Raw genomic sequence first — 21,841 nt, 5'->3', positions numbered from 1 at the left:
GGAAGACAGGGCCCTGGAAGCCTCCTCCCCAAAAACAGATCGATCAAAAACCCGTATCATCTCCTCCTTAAAGTCCTGATACTGGTTAGTACACTCAGCCCTTGCCTCCCAGATTGCCGTGCCCCACTCACGAGCCCGTCCAGTAAGGAGAGATATGACGTAGGCGACACGAGCAGTGCTCCTGGAGTAAGTGTTGGGCTGGAGAGAAAACACAATATCACACTGGGTGAGGAACGAGCGGCATTCAGCGGGCTCCCCAGAGTAACACGGCGGGTTATTGATTCTGGGCTCCGGAGATTCGAAAGCCCTGGAAGTGGCCGGTGGATCGAGGCGGAGATGGTGAACCTGTTCTGTGAGGTTGGAGACTTGGGTGGCCAGGGTCTCAACGGCATGTCGAGCAGCAGACAATTCCTGCTCGTGTCTGCCTAGCATCGCTCCCTGGATCTCGACGGCTGAGTGGAGAGGATCCGAAGTCGCTGGGTCCATTCTTGGTCGGATTCTTCTGTTACGGTGCGTGAATGAGGACCCAAAAGCAAATTAACGTAAACAGAGCTTCTTTAATAACAAAACATAGGTAGGCTCAGATGGACCGGCAGATTCCGACAGGACAGGACAAGGTAGCAGCAAACATGACGATAGTCTGGTTCAGGCATGAATAACACAAACAAGAATCCGACAAAGACAGAAACAAAAACAGAGAGAGATATAGAGGACTAATCAGAGGGAAAAAGGGAACAGGTGGGAAAAGGGGTGACGAGGTAGTTAGGAGGAGACAAGGAACAGCTGGGGGAAAGAGGGGGAGAAAAGGTAACCTAAAACGACCAGCAGAGGGAGACAGGGTGAAGAGAAAGGACAGAAACAAGACACAACATGACAATACATGACAGGTAAAGACTAAATGTGCTGGGATTGGGACAATGATAAGTCACTGTCTCATTGCAGCCTTATAATGCAAATTATTTGGGTGGATCCCATCCTCGTTAATATTTGAGCTTTGTTTCCAGAAGGTATCAAAATGGTCAATTAATCTTACACCCACAGAGCTGTAATAGACTCGTAGCCAATTGGATTCCACGCTCGAAGATTGCTTAGATCACATGGACTGGGATATGTTCCGGGTAGCCTTAGAGAACAACACTGACATGTACGTGAGCGAGTTTATATAAGGAAGGGCATAGGAGATGTTGCAACCACTGTGACTACTAAAACCTTCCCTAACCAGAAACCGTGGGTTGATGGCAGCATTTGCTCAAAACTGAAAGTACTTACCACTGAATTGAATCATGGCAAGGCGACTGGGAATATGGCTGAATACAGTGTAGATATTCGCTCCATAAGTCAATCAAACAAGCAAAGTGCCAGTATAGACACAAAGTGGAGTCGCAATTCAACGGCTCAAACACGAGACGTATGTGGCAGGGTCTACAGACAATTACGGATTACAAAAATAAAATAAGCCCCGTTGTAGACATCTACGTCTTGCTTGCAGACAAATTAAACAACTTCTTTGAGGACAGTACAGTGCCACTGATGCATCCCGCTACCAAAGACTGTGGGCTCTCCTTTTCTGTTTCCGACGTCAGTAAAACATGTAAATGTGTTGAACCTCGCAATGCTGCCGGCCCAGACGATATCCCTAGCCGCGTCCTCATAGTATGCGCAGACAAGCTAGCTGGTTTGTTTACGGACATATTCAATCAATCGCTATCACAGTCTGCTGTCCCCACATGCTTCAACATGTTCCTGTTCCAAAGAAATCCAAGGTAACTGAACTAAATTACTTTCGCCCTGTAGCACTCACTTCTGTCATCATGAAGTGCTTTGAGAGACACATCACCTTACCAGGCACCCTAGACCCACTTCAAATTTGCTTACAACCCCAATAGGTCCACAGACGATGCAATCACCATAACACTGCACACTGCCCTAACCCATCTGGACAAGAGGAATACCTATGTAAGAATGCTGTTCATTGACTACATCTCAGCATTCAACACCATAGTACCCTCCAAACTCATCGTTAAGCTCGAGACCCTGGGTCTCGACCCCGCCCTGTGCAACTGGGTACTGGACTTCCTTTTCACCCACGTCTGCGTGGCCATGCACGCCTCCAACTCAATCATCAAGTTTGCAGACGACACAACACTGTTAGGATTGATTACCAACAGCAACGAGACAGCCTACAAGGGGGAGGTGAGGGCCCTCTGAGTGTGGTGTCAGGAAAATAACTTCTCACTCAATGTCAGCAAAACAAAGGAGATGATCGTTGACTCCAGGAAACAGCAGAGGGAGCACCCCCCTATCCACATCGACGGGACAGCAGTGGAGCAGGTGGAACATTTTACGTTACTCGGTGTGCATATCACCTACAAACTGAAATGGTCCACACACACAGAGAGTGTGGTGAAGAAGCCATTACCTGGTTCTATGTAGTAGAGGGGTGCAGTGGGGGAAACTGATCATAGTCCAGGAAGGTCCCATTATGGTCCTCTTGGATGTTTTGATAGGAAACATTTAAAGATGAACATTTAGTCTCCAAAACAAGATGTCCACACATGCCTATCTCAGGATATCTAAGGAATCAGGATATCTGGAGGGAATCCCAAAATTATTTGCAGACGAATATATATATATATTTTTTAATCATATTTGTCAAATTTATTGAGCATGTGGTGAAAAGTCAGAAATGCATCAGAAATCATCCTAATTTACAGCATATCATAAAGCCTATTAGGATTTGGATGTGGACCCCAGCCAGGAGAAGCATACCTGGATTAAATTCAGCTTCCTATCTTGAAGGTGCTGAGAAAACAGTACTCTAGTACCAACTCGTTCCCCTGACTCTGGTATCCACAGATTAAAAGTAGCAATCCCCAGGAAAGTTACTCTATTTACAGACACAGTACATTCATCACTACTTTCTCTGCATATAGTACATCATGACTATACTACAGTACAGGGACTGTTACAGCAATACTTCCTCTACATATAGTAGGCTACAGCACATCATGAATATACATACAGGTATCTCCTGGCACCAAAACTAGATGTCATGACCTAATGTAATAAAAACTCTACACAATGTCTGAAAAAACACAATCCAGGATTAACGGTCACAATGTCAACAGACATTTTCATTTGAGCAGCTGGGCTGTATTCTTTTCTCCTCTGTCTCTCTTTATCTGAGTAGCTGGGCTGTATTCTTTTCTCCTCTGTCTCTCTTTATTTGAGCAGCTGGGCTGTATTCTTTTCTCCTCTGTCTCTCTTTATCTGAGCAGCTGGGCTGCAAAACAAATTTAATGTGTGCATAGTTACTGTATTGTAAGGATAACCCTTACATTTTTATCTTACCTTTATTTAACTAGGAAAGTCAGTTAAGAACAAATTCTTAATGGCATCTTAGGAACAGTGGGTTAACTGCCTGTTCAGGGGCAGAACAACAGATTTTACCTTGTCAGCTCGGGGATTCGATCTTGCAGCCTTTCAGTTAGTCCAATGCTCTAACCACTAGGCTACCTGCCACTATCTACTCTAATATCAATGTTGATATTTGTAACAGAAAGATAATAAAATATGTATGCCATTTACTAGATGCTTTTTATCATATGGATGGCCCCAGTGGTAAATCAAACCCAACATCTACCAACTGAGCGACAAGACACTAGGTGAGGTGATGATACAGTGATTAGTTACAGTAGACCTTACAGTGAAATGCTTACTTACAAGCTCTAACCAATAGTGCAAAAAAAGGTATTAGGTGAACAATAGGTAGGTAAAGAAGTGAAACAACAGTAAAAAGACAGTCTATATACAGTAGCGAGGCTATAAAAGTAGTGAGGCTACATACAGACAGACACCTGTTAGTCAGGCTGATTGAAGTAGTATGTACATGTAGATATGGTTAAAGTGACTATGCATATATGATGAACAGAGAGTAGCAGTAGCGTAAAAGAGGGGTTTGAGAGCGGAATTAAGACAAGCCTTTTATTTTCCTATAACTTCCAAATCTTGCTTATTGCGCTGCAGACTACACACACATTGTACATTCAGATCCACAGAACCAGATACGCAGCTTGTGAACAAGCAAGGCAGGCAACTGCTTGGGACCCCTGACCGTTATAGGGGGCTCCTGAGCGCTGACAAACTTTACTTCACAGCAAAGTCTCAAAATATGGCAACCGCAGTGATTGCAACCCCCTCCCCTAAAAAAAACTATGGACGACTTGCAATTATATCTCAGTAGGAGATGGGCCCATGGACCCCATGAAGAGAGGGGAAACTAAAAACAAATATTCTCTCAGCTCCAACGTGACAATGGCAAGTGCTAGTGAGACCGAGAGAAGCACATTTGAAGAGGTACCGCCGTCTTTCAAAGCTGCTGTGTGGGAACATTTTGTATTCAGCGTTTAATACAATGACGAGAGTAAGAAGACCGTAAACAAAGTAGATTCTGCAAGCATTGCTTTGCCACTGTCGGCTACTGGAAACACTTCTAACAGGATGTGTCATTGACTTGGCCATCACCGGCCAGTATCCCTTGCAGGTGGAGCTGGAGCAAGGAGTCAACTCCTTAGCGAAAACACAACAATCTCTCGCTGCAGCCTTCCAACAGCAATTTGCTACAAATTCAGAAAAACATAAATAAATAACGAAAGCAGTGGGAGTATTCATAGCCAAAGATTTGCAGCCCTATGCGGTGGTTACTTACCCGGGATTTCGTCACCTGATGAAAAAAATTGTTACAATGTCCCCTCCAGCACACATTTCAGCAGCAAAGTAATTCCCAAACTATGAAACACCACAGAGAGAAATTGAAAAGGAATTGACACAGACACCCTATCTAGCTCTCTCCACTGACAGCTGGATCTCCACAGTAACTCAAAGCTACCTCACTGTGACGGTTCACTATGTAAAGGAATAGGTAGCTGACTTGATGTTGCACTTTGTAATTTTTTATGTTTTTCTCCTCTTGATTTCCCACAGTAGAGACAAAAATCAGGCCTAGTCAGTCATGCTGCCATTTTTCTGAATGGAATGTTTTATTTGTCTTAAGGCAAAATAAAGAGTTCATTGTTTAAAGGGTGATGTGTTTTTATTATTTTCTTAAATATAAAGATAGTGAAACCGTACTGTTACCGTACTGTACTGGCACACAAACCGTGATATATAGCGAACTGCTTTCAAGCACATTTCAGAGTGACTTAATCACAGGAGTGCAGCAGCCATTAGAAAGAATCAGTCTGCCGCCTCTGGTGGTCACACTGGACCACTACCAGGGGTTTTACTGCTGTACTGGAGAGAGAGACAACGGGGAAAGGGGGGAAGAGAGTGAGTGAGTGAGTGAGTGAGTGAGAGAGAGTGAGAGAGAGTGAGAGAGTGTGTGTGAGAGACTCCCCTCGCAGAACTGCTTTCCCCAGACATGAATACATACTGTCCGGTAACTCAAATCCAATTTGATTCATCACAGGCATCGTAAACAGCAAGTCTGGACTAACAGTGAAATGCTTATTTTCTTCCCAACAATGCAGAGAGAAAGAAAATAGAGAAATACTAGAAAGATAATCGTAATTACACACAATAATACATGTAATAATAGATACACAATGAGTAACGATAACTTGGCTATATACACGGATACCAGGTAATAACTTGGCTATATACACGGGCACCAGGTAATAACTTGGCTATATACACGGATACCAGGTAATAACTTGGCTATATACATGGGTACCAGGTAATAACTTGGCTATATACATTACGTTGCTCCACATTGCAGGACTCATACAGACTTGATGGAACAGATTATGATGATATGCCTATTATTCATATAATCGGTATTTAACACCTCTTAGGGATAGGCGGGACACAAATGTCTCAACTGGCCAATTACCAGGGAAAATGCAGAGCGCCAGATAAAAAAAAAATATGCTATAAAATTAAAACTTTCATTAAATCACACATGTAAGATACTCAATTAAAGCTACACTCGTTGTGAAACCAGCCAACATGTCAGACTTTAAAAATGCTTTTCGGCAAAAGCATAAGAAGCTATTATCTGATAGCCTGCACCATCTGCACCAGCAGTGAACAAAGGAGATAGCATATTTCAACCCTGCAGGCGCTACACAAAACACTGAAATAAAATATAAAAAATGCATTACCTTTGACAAGATTCTTTTTTTGGCACTCCAATATGTCCCATAAACATCACAATTGGTCCTTTTGTTCGATTAATCCTGTCCATATATATCCAAAATGTCCATTTATTTGGCGCGTTTGATCCAGAAAAAACAGCTTACAAAAAAAGCAACGTCACTACAAAATATTTCTAAAGTTGCCTATAAATTTTGCCAAAATATTTCAAACTAGTTTTGTAATACAACTTTAGGTATTTTTAAACGTCAATAATCGATCAAATTGTAGACGGGGAAATCCGTATTCAATACATGAAAGAAAACAAACCAGCGCTGCTTTTCACGTCTTGCGCAACTCACAAAAGTGTCCCCAGTTCCGAGTTGGCCTACTTCTTCATTGCACAAAGGAATAACCTCAACCAAATTCCAAAGACTGGTGACATCCAGTGGAAGCGGTAGGAACTGAAAATAGGTTCCTATGAAATATCCTTTCGCAAAGACAATTCAGGGAACAGCGAGGGGAAAAAATTCTTCCCCCTATCCCCAAGAGGATTTATTAAGCAGATGTAGTTGAGATGGTTTTAACTAGAAGACTAAATTAATTTATCATTATTATAAATATGAAATTCAGTAGCAGAGGCTTGTTTTGTTGGAGCAGATCAACATTTGTGAAGTCAGCACTGAAGCTCCAAGAAATACTTACTACTATACAAATGTATTAATATAATGGCCCAAGACCCCACCAAATATACTATTTTATGTAATGGCCCAAGACACCACCAAATATACTATTTTAAGACTTTCTAACTAATATAATTATGTGAAAGGTAATTGTATGTCTTTGCTTGAAGATGGAAACTCTGTGATGTCTCATGGTGTTTTAGCAAAGGCTGTGATTCTTGGACCGTAAATAATCTGGCTGGAAAGGGCACTAAAATTGTGGGAGCATTAGTACTATACTTTGCCTGATTTTTTAAATTAATTTTGTTAATGGCAAGTAATACAATTCTGGACGATTTATTTTTGTTTTGTTGGATTAAAAATAATGGATTAAAAATAATCCAACAATTGGATTTTTAGCAATAGGGGCGATTTAGTACTGTGGATTCTTCTGAAACTACTGCAGCTGAACATGTGTTTTGGCCAAACATGGACAGTGCTGTATCATGTATCCAGCCCTCTATGGGAGATATAATACATGAGCCTTTGGGCTTCAGCATCAACCCTGACCTAGACAGACAGATCACGTCTTCTATGTCCCAAATAGCATTCTATTCCATATATAGTGCACAACTTTGAAGGATGTTATTTTAGCCCAGTTCTCTGGAACCACATCAGTCGATCTCACAGCACGACGTGACCTATCGAGACAGAGCAGTGCTCTTGTTTGAGTGAATTTCATTGGCTCTCCTTCTCTCAATTGAAATAACAAGCAGAGTCAGACTGGGTACTGGTATGTTGTTTCATTTGCTATGTACTAATAAGACAAACAGAGAGTCAGACTGGGTACTGGTTTGATCTAATAACCACAGACATAACAAGTCATGCCATGTTATGACGTCATTATGACGTCATTAAGACATCTTTCCTTTATCCACTGACCCTTCTATCTACCCTTCAAACCAGCCTCATCTTCTGACCCTTCTATCTACCCTTCAAACCAGCCTCATCTTCTGACCCTTCTATCTACCCTTCAAACCAGCCTCATCCATTCTATAATACATAGTACTGCTGCTAGACTCAGGGTCGGTTTCTAGGGCAGACAGACAGACAGTTATAACACAAGACATACAGCTCCAAATTTCACAGTGGGTGCGAGACCTGGAGAGGCCTACAGCCACAGTGTCTCGCACCCACTGTGTAATTTGGTGGAGGATCAGTGATGATCTGGGGTTGCTTCAGCAAGGCTGGAATCGGGCAGATTTGTCTTTGTGAAGGACACATGAATCAAGCCATGTACAAGGTTGTCCTGGAAGAAAACATGTTTCCTTCTGCTCTGACAATGTTCCCCAAATCCGAGGATTTGTTTTTCCAGCAGGACAATGCTCCATGCCACACAGCCAGGTCAATCAAGGTGTGGATGGAGGACCACCAGATCAATACCCTGTCATGGCCAGCCCAATCTCCTGACCTGAGCTCCATTGAAAACCTCTGGAATGTGATCAAGAGGAAGATGGATAGTCACAAGCCATCAAACACAGCCGAGCTGCTTGAATCTTTGTGCCAGGAGTGGCATAAAGTCACCCAGCATCAATGTGAAAGGCTGGTGGAGGGCACGTCAAGACGCATGAAAGCTGTGATTGAAAATCAGGGTTATTCCACCAAATTTTGATTTCTGAACTATTCCTATTTTTAAACATTAGAATTGTGCTATTTTTCTTTTAATTATTTGAGGTCTAACAACACTACATCTATTTTTGTAACTTTGACCAGTGTCATTTTCTGCAAATAAATGCTCTAAATGACAACATTTAAATTTGGAATTTGGGAGAAATGTTGTCAGTAGTTTATAGAATAAAACAAAAAATAATTATTTTACCCAAACACATACCTATAAACAGTAAAACCACAGAAACTGGTCATTTTGCAGCGGTCTCTTCATTTTTTCAAGAGCTGTACATAATCAGTTCATAATCTAGGTTTAAAATATATTTTCCTCAACAGAATGAGACATGGTTCTACAGCTAGAACCTGTAAATAACTAGCGATATGTTTGGTGGGTTTTCTCCATCCTGCACCACCTACTTCCCCTAGTCCCTCAGTCGTCCGTAGAATTTTGTCTGGATTATGATGATCAGCCTTTATCAGCCTCAGAGCTAAGAGGATTTAGAAGGTTCTGGATAGTGAAACTTGGCTAAAAGCTGGTATCTTGCGTTAATGGGCATTAGGTATTAGTAAAGGGCTATGAGTTGTCAGATCTCAGCTTCTTCAGTCTGCCTGGTCTAGTAGCCACCACACTACTGTACACTAAACCCTTCATGTGAATCAGTCTTATTAATTAACGGACCCTTTTTTTCCATTTCCTCCTATAATGACATACCCAAATAGAACGGCCTGTAGCTCAGGACCTGAAGCAAGGATATGCATATTATTGATACCATTTGAAAGGAAACACTTTGAGGTTTGTGGAAATGTGAAATTCATGTAGGAGAATATAACACATTAGATCTGGTAAAAGATATTACAAATAAAAAACATACATTTTTTGTTTGTTTTTAGTTCCATCATGTCACGCCCTGACCTTAGTATTCTTTGTTTTCTTTATTGTTTTGGTTAAGTCATGGTGTGACATAGGTCATGTATGTGTTTTCACTGTCTAGGGGTTTTGTAGGTTTATGAGGTTGTTTACCATCTAGGTGTTTATGTATGTCTATGGTTGCCTAGATTGGTTCTCAATTAGAGGCAGCTGTTTATCGTTGTCTCTGATTGGGAACCATATTTAGGCATCCATCTTCTTTGGGTATTTCGTGGGTTATTCTCTATGTGTTAGTTGCCTGTGTCAGGACTATATTTAGCTTCACGTTGTTTTTGTAGTTTGTATTTCTTCGTCGTCATTAAAGCAACATGTATTCATATCACGCAGCGCCTTGGTCTCCTCCATTCACGCATCATCTTTGAAATGCAAGAGAAAGGCCATAATGTATTATTTCAGATTAGGCACTATTTAGATTTTGGCCACTAGATGGCAGCAGTGTATGTGCAAAGCTTTAGACAGATCCAATGAACCATTGCATTTCTGTTCAAAATGTTGTATCAAGACTGCCCAAATGTGGCTAATTGGTTTATTAATACATTTTCAAGATCATAAGTGTACACTCTCCTCAAACAATAGCATGGTATTATTTTAATGTAATAGCCACCCTAAATCAGACAGTGCAGTTAGATTTAACAATCATTTAAAGGAAAGAGGAGAAGGAACAAGACGCTATGATGACACAGTTGTATACATTCCCTCGGTTTCTACTTCCTTCAGGCCTTGTAGTTCTGTTGAGTCTTCCTTCTGTACATTATGACGATCACTGACATGTTTCTACCTTCTTTCAGGCCCAGAAAGCGTGGATCGAGAGGATCTTTCAGAAGAGAGAATGTATTCACATATTCCCCAGCAAGGACCCTACAAGGTAAGATGAACTGACATACACCACACATTATGGTGGGGAGGTCAAAGGTGTTGAGTGGGCGGGGAGGGGGAGGGTGGAGAGGGGGTGGATTGGAGATGGAAAGGGATGAAGAGGAGATGGAGGGGGAGGATTGGAGATGGAGGGGAAACGTAGGCGAGATGGAGGGGTGGATTGGAGATGAAGGGTAGATGGTGATGGAAAGGGATGAAGGGGAGATGGAGGGTGGGGGGGTATGGAGGGGGTGGAAGGAAGATTTAGGGAAGATGGAGGGGAGATGGGGATGGAGGGTGGAGAGGGAAGGAGGGGAGATGGAGGGAGTGGAGAGGGATGGAGGAGGTGCACACCATTATATACTGTCCATACTGTCTATACACACCATTATATACTGTCCATACTGTCTATACACACCATTAAATACTGTATATACCGTCTATACACACTGTAATATACCATCTATACAGACTATTATATAGCGTATATACACACCATTATATATACTGTCTCTTTACACCATTATATACTGTCTCTTTACACCATTATATACTGTCTATACCGTCTATACACACTGTAATATACCATCTATACAGACTATTATATACCATCTATACAGACTATTATATACTGTATATACACACCATTATATATACTGTCTCTTTACACCATTATATACTCTCTTTACACCATTATATACTGTCTATACCGTCTATACACACTGTAATATACCATCTATACAGATTATTATATACAGTATATACACACCATTATATACCGTATATACACACCATTATATACAATCTCTTTACACCATTATATACTGTCTATACACACCATTATATACTGTCTATACACACTGTAATATACCATCTATACAGACTATTATATACCGTATATACACACCATTATATATACTGTCTCTTTACACCATTATATACTGTCTATACACACCATTATATACTGTCCATACTGTTTATACACACCATTATATAATGTCTATACCGTCTATACACACTGTAATATACCATCTATACAGATTATTATATACAGTATATACACACCATTATATACCGTATATACACACCATTATATACAATCTCTTTACACCATTATATACTGTCTATACACACCATTATATACTGTCTATACACACTGTAATATACCATCTATACAGACTATTATATACTGTATATACACACCATTATATATACTGTCTCTTTACACCATTATATACTCTCTTTACACCATTATATACTGTCTATACCGTCTATACACACTGTAATATACCATCTATACAGATTATTATATACAGTATATACACACCATTATATACCGTATATACACACCATTGTATACAATCTCTTTACACCATTATATACTGTCTATACACGCTGTAATATACCATCTATACAGACTATTATATACTGTATATACACACCATTATATATACTGTCTCTTTACACCATTATATACTGTCTATACACACCATTATATACAGTATATACACGCCATTATATATACTGTCTCTTTACACCATTATATACTGTCTATACACACCATTATATACTGTCTATACTGTCTATACACACTGTAATATACCATCTATACAGACTATTATATACCGTATATACACACCATTATATACTATCTCTTTACACCATTATATACTGTCTATACACACCATTATATACTGTATATACCGTCTATACACACTGTAATTTACCATCTATAGAGACTATTATATACCGTATAAACACACCATTATATACCGTATATACACACCATTATATACACTGTCTCTTTACACCATTATATACTGTCTATACACACCATTATATACTGTCCATGCTGTCTATACACACCATTATATACTGTCTACACACGTCACTATATACTGCCAATGCACACCATTATATACCGTATAAACACACTAGTATATACTGTCCACACTGTCTATACACACCATTAAATACTCTCTATACTGACGATACACACCATGATATGTTTACACACTATTATACACTTTCTATACCCACCATTATACACTCTCCACACTGTCTATATTCACCATTGCATGTCTATACCATCTATACACATCAGTATATACTGTCTGTACACACCATTAAATACTCTCTATACTGACAATACACACCATTATATACTGTCTGTACACACCATTAAATACTTTCTATACTGATGATACACACCATAATATGTCTACACTGTCTATACACAATATTATACACTTTCTATACCCACAATTATACACTCTCCACACTGTCTATACTCACCATTGTATGTCTATACCATATATACACACCATTATATACTGTCTGTACACACCATTATATACTCTCTATACATGCCTTCATATACTGTATATACACACCATTATATATATACTGTCTATAATGTCTATACACACCATTATATTATGTTGATACACACTGCTTTAAACTGTATATACAGAACATTATATTCTGTCTATACACACCACTATGTACTGTCTATACACCACTATATAATGTCTGTACACAACATTATATACACACCATGATATACTGTCTTCGTACACCATTATATACTGTCTGGCCACACCATTATATACAGTATTCACTGTCTATACACACCATTATATACTGTCTAAACACACCATTATATACAATCCATACTGTCTATAAACACCATTATATACTGTCTATACACACATTTATATACTGTCTATACACTTCATTATATACGGTCTATATTGTATATACACACCATTATATACTGTCTATACCCACCATTATATATTGTCTATACCAACAATTATATACTGTCTAGACACACACCTTTATATTTTGTCTATACCTTCTATACACACCATTATAAACTGCCCATAGTGTCTATACCACCCCTACTTTGTCACAACACAATTGATTGGCTAAAACGCATTAAGAAGGAAAGAAATTCCACAAATGAACTTGTAACAAGGCATACCTGTTAAATGAAATGCCTTCCAGGTGACTACCTTGCTTGGTTGAGAGAATGCTAAGAGTGTGCAAAGCTGTCGTCAAGGCAAAGGGTGGCTATTGGACTATTTTAACACCTTTTTGGTTACTACATGATTCCATATGTGATATTTCAAAGTTTTGATGTCTTCACTATTATTAAAAAACCCTTGAATGAGTAGGTGTTATAAAACTTGCAATATTTCTTTTTTAAATACTCTACTTCATTATTTTCCCCAAACCCACACTTAGGCTTCTACTTCCAGCTTATATATACTAAACTCAGAAAAAAAAGAAACGTCCTCTCACTGTCAATTGTGTTAATTTTCAGCAAATTTAACATGTGTAAATATTTGTACGAACATAACAAGATTCAGCAACTGAGACATAAACAGAACAAGTTCCACAGACATGTGACTAACATAAATGGAAAAATATGTCCCTAAAGAAAGGGGCGGTCAAAATCAAAAGTAACAGTCAGTATCTGGTGTGGCCACCAGCTGCATTAAGTACTGCAGTGCATCTACTCCTCATGGACTGCACCAGATTTGCCAGTTCTTGCTGTGAGACTCTTCCACCAAGGCACCTGCAAGTTCCCGGACATGTCTGGGGGGAATGGCCCTAGCCGTCACCCTCCAATCCAACAGGTCCCAGACGTGCTCAATGGGATTGAGATCCGGGCTCTTCGCTGGGCCATGGCAGAACAGGAAATCACGCACAGAACGAGCAGTATGGCTGGTGGCATTGTCATGCAACAGGATCATGTCAGGATGAGCCTGCAGGAAGGGTACCAGATGAGGGAGGAGGACGTCTTCCCTGTAACCGGCAGTGATGATATTACCTGCAAGGACGACAAGCTCAGTCCGATGTTGCTGTGACACACCGCCCCAGACCATGACGGATCCCCAACCTCCAAATCGATCCCACTCCAGAGTACAGGCCACGGTGTAATGCTCATTCCTTCGACGATAAACGCAAATCCGACCATCACCCCTCCCTGGTGAGACAAAACTGCGACTCGTCAGTGAAGAGCACTTTTTGCGAGTCCTGTCTGGTCCAGCGACGATGGGTTTGCGCCCGTAGGCGACGTTGTTGCCGGTGATGTCTGGTGTGGACCTGCCTTACAAAAGGCCTACAAGCACTCAGTTCAGCCTCTCTCAGCCTATTGCGGACAGTCTGAGCACTGATGGAGGGATGGTGCGTTCCTGGTGTAACTCGGGCAGTTGTTGCTGCCATCCTGTACCTGTCCTACAGGTGTGATGTTGGGATGCACCGATCCTGTGCAGATGTTGTTACACGTGGTCTGCTTCTGCAAGGATGATCAGCTGTCCGTCCTGACTCCCTGTAGTACTGTTTTAGGCGTCTCACAGTACAGACAATTTTTGCCCTGGCCACATCTGCAGTCCTCATGCCACCTTGCAGCATGCCTAAGGCACGTTAACGCAGATGACCAGGGACCCTGGGCATCACTCTTTTGGTGTTTTGCAGAGTCAGTAGAAAGGCCTCTTTAGTGTCCTAAGTTTTTTCATAACTGTGACCTTAATTGCCTTCCGTCTGATTTTTACTAATTATCTTTTCTTTTTTGCTGAGTTTATATACATTTTACATTTTACGAACAGTGTATTTTACAGTATTTATCTTTTTGTTTATTTTTAGTCCATCCTTCAGCTACCCTCAACCTCTCCCATCTATCTCTGAACACCATCCAGTTTTGATTTCTATTTGTCCTATATTTTTTCAACAGTACAGTGATGTTTCACAAACATTCTGAACCTTTCTATTCTCATAGAGTCTACATATTATAAGTTAAATATAAAATTTTTGCTAACAGTATTATGATATTATTGATCGAATGACTATAAATTTTCAAATCACCCAGCAGTGCTATATGCAGAGTTAGCTCCAGGTAAATATTGGAATTTTCAGCCATTCCTAAACCTGTGACCAAAAACAAGCTACATATGGACAGTACCTGTCATGCCCTGGTCTTAGTATTTTGTGTTTTCTTTATTATTTTGGTCAGGCCAGGGTGTGACATGGGTTTATTTTGTGGTGTGCTTTGTCTTGGGTGTGTTTTGTCTTCTTTTTTGTAGGTATTGGGATTGTGGTATATTGGGATTCTCTAGGAAAGTCTATGGCTGCCTGATGTGGTTCTCAATCAGAGGCAGGTGTTTATCGTTGTCCTGACTGGGAACCATATTTAGGCAGCCATACTCTGAGTGTTTCGTGGGTGATTGTTCCTGTCTCTGTGTTTGTTTGCACCAGATAGGCTGTATAGGTTTTTGCTTTACGGTTCTTGTTTTGTATTGTTCGTGTTTATTTCGTTATTAAACATGTATCAAGATAACCACGCTGCGTTTTGGTCCTCCTCTCCTTCACCGCAAGAAAACCGTAACAGTACGAAAATAAATGATCTAATGACTCTATCTCTTTGCAGCAAAATCTGCAGAGCTGGGATCTTTGTAACCCTCATATAGATAACAATATATTGTTTGTAAGAATTTTGTATAATAACTTCAATAAAAAAACTCAAAGTGTTTAATCCAGCATTGTTTTGTATATTAGATCATAATCCATGTGCCATGGAATCGGTACATCAAATCTCTTCCCAACTATTTTGCAATCTATATGGAACAGCTGAAAATTTTTTGGTCCTTAAATGAAGCTGGTTTACTTTTCATTAATCACAATACTTTCTTTGACAATTGTGGTCTTTAATGGAGGGCCGACAGACAAGTTCCTTACCTTATCCCCCTTCCACTTGCCTCTTACATTTTTACGGTAGTGCTGCAATTAGTTGGTTGCAATTTTGAGTAGAGCAGACATTTTAATATATTTCTGTTGCATGTGTGACATAACTCCCCCAGTCCTATTTATGGCATAATTTACAGATTATAACTTTATTTTAAAATATGTTTTTTTAATGAATTAGTATATTTGAGTTTAATATACAATATTAATATTTGTTCTGTCTTTTCTGGTGGATTAAACTGAAATTGCAATGCGTTTTCTATGGCTTTAAAATTTTTGGGAGATTTTTGGGAGATTATTTCATTTTCAAATAACCGAAAGTGAGAGGTTGTCATTTGAATAAAGGGAAAATGGCCATTCTTACTAATCTGCTAGAGAACCAGTTCGATTTTAAGTATAACTTTTTTATGATTGATGTCTTCAGTGAGAGGTCTCATGCTTTATTATTAATTTCTGCCCATTGAATTTATTATATAAATGAGCTTGTTTAATTTAGTCTGGCTTGCTGTTCCAAATAAAGTTGAATAATTTTTACTCATATTATAAAACAAGTAGCTTGGTGAATGCAAGGCCATAAGCAAATACGTAAACTGGGATATGACTAAAAAGTTAATCAGGGTGATTTTTCCACAAATAGACAGGTATGATCTTTTTCATGATTGCACAATCGTATCTATTTTTACTTCTATGCTCGCCTCGAGGCAAGTAACACTGAAGCATGCATGGGAGCATCAGCAGTTCCAGACGACTGTGTGATCATGCTCTCCGTAGCCGATGTGAGTAAGACCTGTAAACAGGTGAACATTCACAAGGCCGCAGTGCAAGACAGATTACCAGGATGGGTACTCCGAGCATGCACTGACCAACTGGCAAGTGTCTTCACTGACATTTTCAACCTGTCCCTGACTGAGTCTGTAATACCAATATGTTTCAAGCAGACCACCATTGTCCCTATGCCCAAGAACACTAAGGTAACCTGCGTAAATGACTACCAACCGTCTGTAGCCTTGAAGGCTGGTCATGGCACACATCGACACCATTATCCAAGAAATGCTCGACACACTCTAATTTGTGTACATATCCACAGATTATGCAATCTCTATTGCAATCAACACTGCCCTTTCCCACCTGGGCAAAATGAACACCTATGTGAGAATGCTATTCATTGACTACAGCTCAGCATTCAACACCATAGTACCCTCAAAGCTCATCACTAAGCTAAGGACCCTGGGACTAAACACCTCCCTCTGCAACTGGATCCTGGACTTCCTGACGGGCCGCCCCCAGGTGATAAGGGTAGGCAACAACACATCTGCCAAACTGATCCTCAACACGGAGCCCCTCAGGGGTGTGTTCTCAGTCCCCTCCTGTAATCCCTGTTCAACCACGACTGCATGGCCAGGCACGACTCCAACACCAACATCAAGTTTGCCGATGGAACGACAGTGGTAAACTTGATCACCAACAACGATGAGACTACATGGAGGTCAGAGACCTGACCGTGTGGTGCCTAAAAAACAACTTATCCCTCAATGTGATCAAGAGAAAGGAGATGATTGTGGAAGAGAGGAAAAGGAGGACCAACTATGACCCCATTCTCATCGACTGAGCTGAAGTGGAGCAGGTTGAGAGTTTCAATTTCCTTGGTGTCCACATCACCAACAAACTATCATGGTCCAAACACACTAAGATGTGAAGAGACAAAGTCTATTCCCCCTCATGAGACTGAAAAGATTTGGCATGGGTCCTCAGATTCCCAAAAGGTTATACAGCTGCAACATCGAGAGCATCCTGGCAGGTTGCATCACTTTCTGGTATGGAAACTGCTCTGCCACTGACCGCAAGGCACCAGAGAGTGTAGTGTGTACGGCCAAGTACGTCACCGGGGTCCAACTTCATGACGTCCAGAACCTCTATACTAGGCGGTGTCAGAGGAAGGCCCTAAAACTTGTCAAACTCCAGCCACCCCAGTCATAGACTGTTCTCTCTACTACCGCATGGCAAGTGGTACCGGAGTGCCAAGTCTAGAAAAAATATTTTTTTTACCCCCAAGCCATAAGACTCCTGAACAGGTAATCAAATGGCTACCCGGACTATTTGCATTGTGTGCCCCCCCAACCTATGGTTACTTTAAGCATATATACAGTGCATTGCGAAAGTATTCGGCCCCCTTGAACTTTGCGACCTTTTGCCACATTTTAGGCTTCAAACATAAAGATATAAAACTGTATTTTTTGTGAAGAATCAACAACAAGTGGGACACAATCATGAAGTGGAACGACATTTATTGGATATTTCAAACTTTTTTAACAAATCAAAAACTGAAAAATTGGGCGTGCAAAATTATTCAGCCCCCTTAAGTTAAACCCTCTTACGTATTGTGGTTCCTGTACAGGAACCAAAATCAGCGGAAATTTCAGAGCGCCACCTGTAGTACTCGATAAAACTCAAACTTTCATTAAAACACACATGCAAGGTACTCAATTAAAGCTACACTCGTTGTGAATCTAGCCAACATGTCAGATTTGTAAAATGCTTTTCGGCGAAAGCAGGAGAAGCTATTATCTGATAGCATGCACCCCCCAAAATACCTGAACGAGACCTAAACAAAAGATTTAGCGGTAGCCGGCGCTACACAAAATGCAGAAATAAAATATAAAACATTCATTACCTTTGACGAGCTTCTTTGTTGGCACTCCTATATGTCCCATAAACATCACAATTGGGTATTTTTCCCAATTAAATCCATCATTGTATACCCAAAATGTCAATTTATGAAGGCCGTCTGATCCAAGGAAAATTCACCTTTAGAAGACGCAACGTCACTTTTTAAAATTAAAAAAGTTCCCTATAAACTTTTACAAATCACTTCAAACGACTTTTGTAAACCAACTTTAGGTATTAATAAACGTTAATAATCGATCAAATTGATCACAGGGCGATCTGTATTCGATAGCAGCAAGCCTTGAAATCATTGTCCATTTTTTTCACTTTCATAATTTCCTCGGTGCACCCCAAGACAGGAAGTGCCTATACGTCATCCCACCAAGGATAAACCTGCAATGAAATGCCAGTACTGGCGACATCGTGTGGAAGCTGTAGGCATTGTAAACGGGACCTATTTTTTATCGCCTTAGACAATTCAAAGACTGGCGGATGAATATTTTTTTTGTGTTTTTGGTGAACAATTTTCCCTGGGATTTTTACTCCTGAACACGTTCTGTTATAGCCACAGACATGATTTAACCCGTTTTAGAGACTTCAGAGTGTTTTCTATACACACATACTTATCATATGCATATACTATATTCCTGGCATGAGTAGCAGGACATTGAAATGTTGCGCGATTTTTAACAAAAAGTTGCGAAAAGCTGCGAAAATTTGCATCATCCCTAACAGGTTTTAATACTTTGTAGCGCCACCTTTTGCTGCGATTACAGCTGTAAGTCGCTTGGGGTATGTCTCTATCAGTTTTGCACGTCGAGAGACTGAAATTTTTTCCCATTCCGCCTTGCAAAACAGCTCGAGCTCAGTGAGGTTGGATGGAGAGCATTTGTGAACAGCACTTTTCAGTTCTTTCCACAGATTCTCGATTGGATTCAGGTCTGGACTTTGACTTGGCCATTCTAACACCTGGATATGTTTATTTTTGAACCATTCCATTGTAGATTTTGCTTTATGTTTTGGATCATTGTCTTGTTGGAAGACAAATCTCCGTCCCAGTCTCAGGTCTTTTGCAGACTACATCAGGTTTTCTTCCAGAATGGTCCTGTATTTGGCTCCATCCATCTTCCCATCAATTTTAACCATCTTCCCTGTCCCTGCTGAAGAAAAGCAGGCCCAAACCATGATGCTGCCACCACCATGTTTGACAGTGGGGATGGTGTGTTCAGGGTGATGAGCTGTGTTGCTTTTACGCCAAACATAACGTCTTGCATGGTTGCCAAAAAGTTCAATTTTGGTTTCATCTGACCAGAGCACCTTCTTCCACATGTTTGGTGTGTCTCCCAGGTGGCTTGTGGCAAACTTTAAACAACACTTTTTATGGATATCTTTAAGAAATGGCTTTCTTATTGCCACTCTTCCATAAAGGCCAGATTTGTGCAATATACGACTGATTGTTGTCCTATGGACAGAGTCTCCCACCTCAGCTGTAGATCTCTGCAGTTCATCCAGAGTGATCATGGGCCTCTTGGCTGCATCTCTGATCAGTCTTCTCCTTGTATGAGCTGAAAGTTTAGAGGGACGGCCAGGTCTTGGTAGATTTGCAGTGGTCTGATACTCCTTCCATTTCAATATTATCGCTTGCACAGTGCTCCTTGGGATGTTTAAAGCTTGGGAAATCTTTTTGTATCCAAATCCGGCTTTAAACTTCTTAACAACAGTATCTCGGACCTGCCTGGTGTGTTCCTTGTTCTTCATGATGCTCTCTGCGCTTTTAACGGACCTCTGAGACTATCACAGTGCAGGTGCATTTATACGGAGACTTGATTACACACAGGTGGATTGTATTTATCATCATTAGTCATTTAGGTCAACATTGGATCATTCAGAGATCCTCACTGAACTTCTGGAGAGAGTTTGCTGCACTGAAAGTAAAGGGGCTGAATAATTTTGCACGCCCAATTTTTCAGTTTTTGATTTGTTAAAAAAGTTTGAAATATCCAATAAATGTCGTTCCACTTCATGATTGTGTCCCACTTGTTGTTGATTCTTCACAAAAAAATACAGTTTATATCTTTATGTTTGAAGCCTGACATGTGGCAAAAGATCGCAAAGTTCAAGGGGGCCGAATACTTTCGCAATGCACTGTACATACTACATCAATCAGCCCGACTAACCAGTGCCTGTATGTACCATTATACCCATGATATCTGTGATTTCCTAAAGTGCATGACGGTAGGTAGCCTAGTGGTTAGAACGTTGGTTCCAGGATCGACTCCCTGAGCTGACAAGGTAAAAACCTATTGTTCTGCCCCTGAACAAGGCAGTTAACCCACTGTTTCCTGGGATGCTCTCATTGTAAATAAGAATTTGTTCTTAACTGACTTGACGAGTTAAATAAAATAGAAAAATGACTGTGGTACTGTGATTTCCTTTACGGTCCATTGAGGTATTTAAAACCGTATTATAATCTCCCATCATAATAATATAGTCTTGTTTTGCTTGTAGGGTTGATAAACTATTATATATATTTTCCAAATAGTGGATAATCATTATTTGGACATGAGCCAAATATGTTTATGGTCAGATAACATATTCAAAAAAGTCCATCTAATTGCATATCTGTTTTAACAATTTGCACATTCAGATCAAAATTACTGTTAATTAATATCGTCACCCATTTTGAGTTTCTTTACCCATGGGAGAAGTGTATTTCACCCCCCCAGTCAACTTTCTACTCACTTTCCTCTACAATAGTGAGTTTCCTATACATTAGATATTATATTCCTTCTCTTTTAGCCAGGTAAATACTGATCGTCTTTTCTTATTATCTGCTAAGCCATTATAATTATAACTGCTACCTTTTACCATAATGATACAAGATTAAAGTATTTTTCTCATAATATACAGTACATTTGGAAAATATTCAGCCCCTTCACTTTTTCCACATTTTGTTACGTTACCGTCTTATTCTAAAATTGATTAAATCGTTTTTCCTCTCATCAATCTACACACAATACCCCATGATGACAAAGCAAAAACAAGGTTTTTAGAATTTTCTGCAAATGTATTAAAAATAAAAACTGAAACATCACATTTACATAAGTATCCAGACACTTTACTCAGTACTTTGTTGAAACACCTTTGGCAGCGCCTACAGCCTCGAGTCTTCTTGGGTGAGGGC

The 21,841-nt window shown here is 40.2% G+C and overlaps 1 protein-coding gene across 1 annotated transcript in view; it reads left to right on the top strand.

Moving 5' to 3' along the window:
- Positions 1-21,841, top strand: part of LOC110502669 (transient receptor potential cation channel subfamily M member 1) — a 131,417-nt gene that overhangs the window by 12,052 nt on the left and 97,524 nt on the right. The window contains 1 exon segment of the mRNA XM_090215695.1: positions 10,179-10,255. Within this exon segment, the coding sequence (XP_090071821.1) occupies positions 10,179-10,255 (77 nt within the window).

The sequence above is a fragment of the Oncorhynchus mykiss genome, chromosome 2 (genome assembly GCF_057628025.1).
Source record: "Oncorhynchus mykiss isolate SJ-2025 chromosome 2, ASM5762802v1, whole genome shotgun sequence".
Lineage (NCBI taxonomy): Eukaryota > Metazoa > Chordata > Actinopteri > Salmoniformes > Salmonidae > Oncorhynchus > Oncorhynchus mykiss.
The sequence above is the reverse complement of the archived record's forward strand: the minus strand, read 5'-3'. Positions and strand labels throughout refer to the sequence as shown.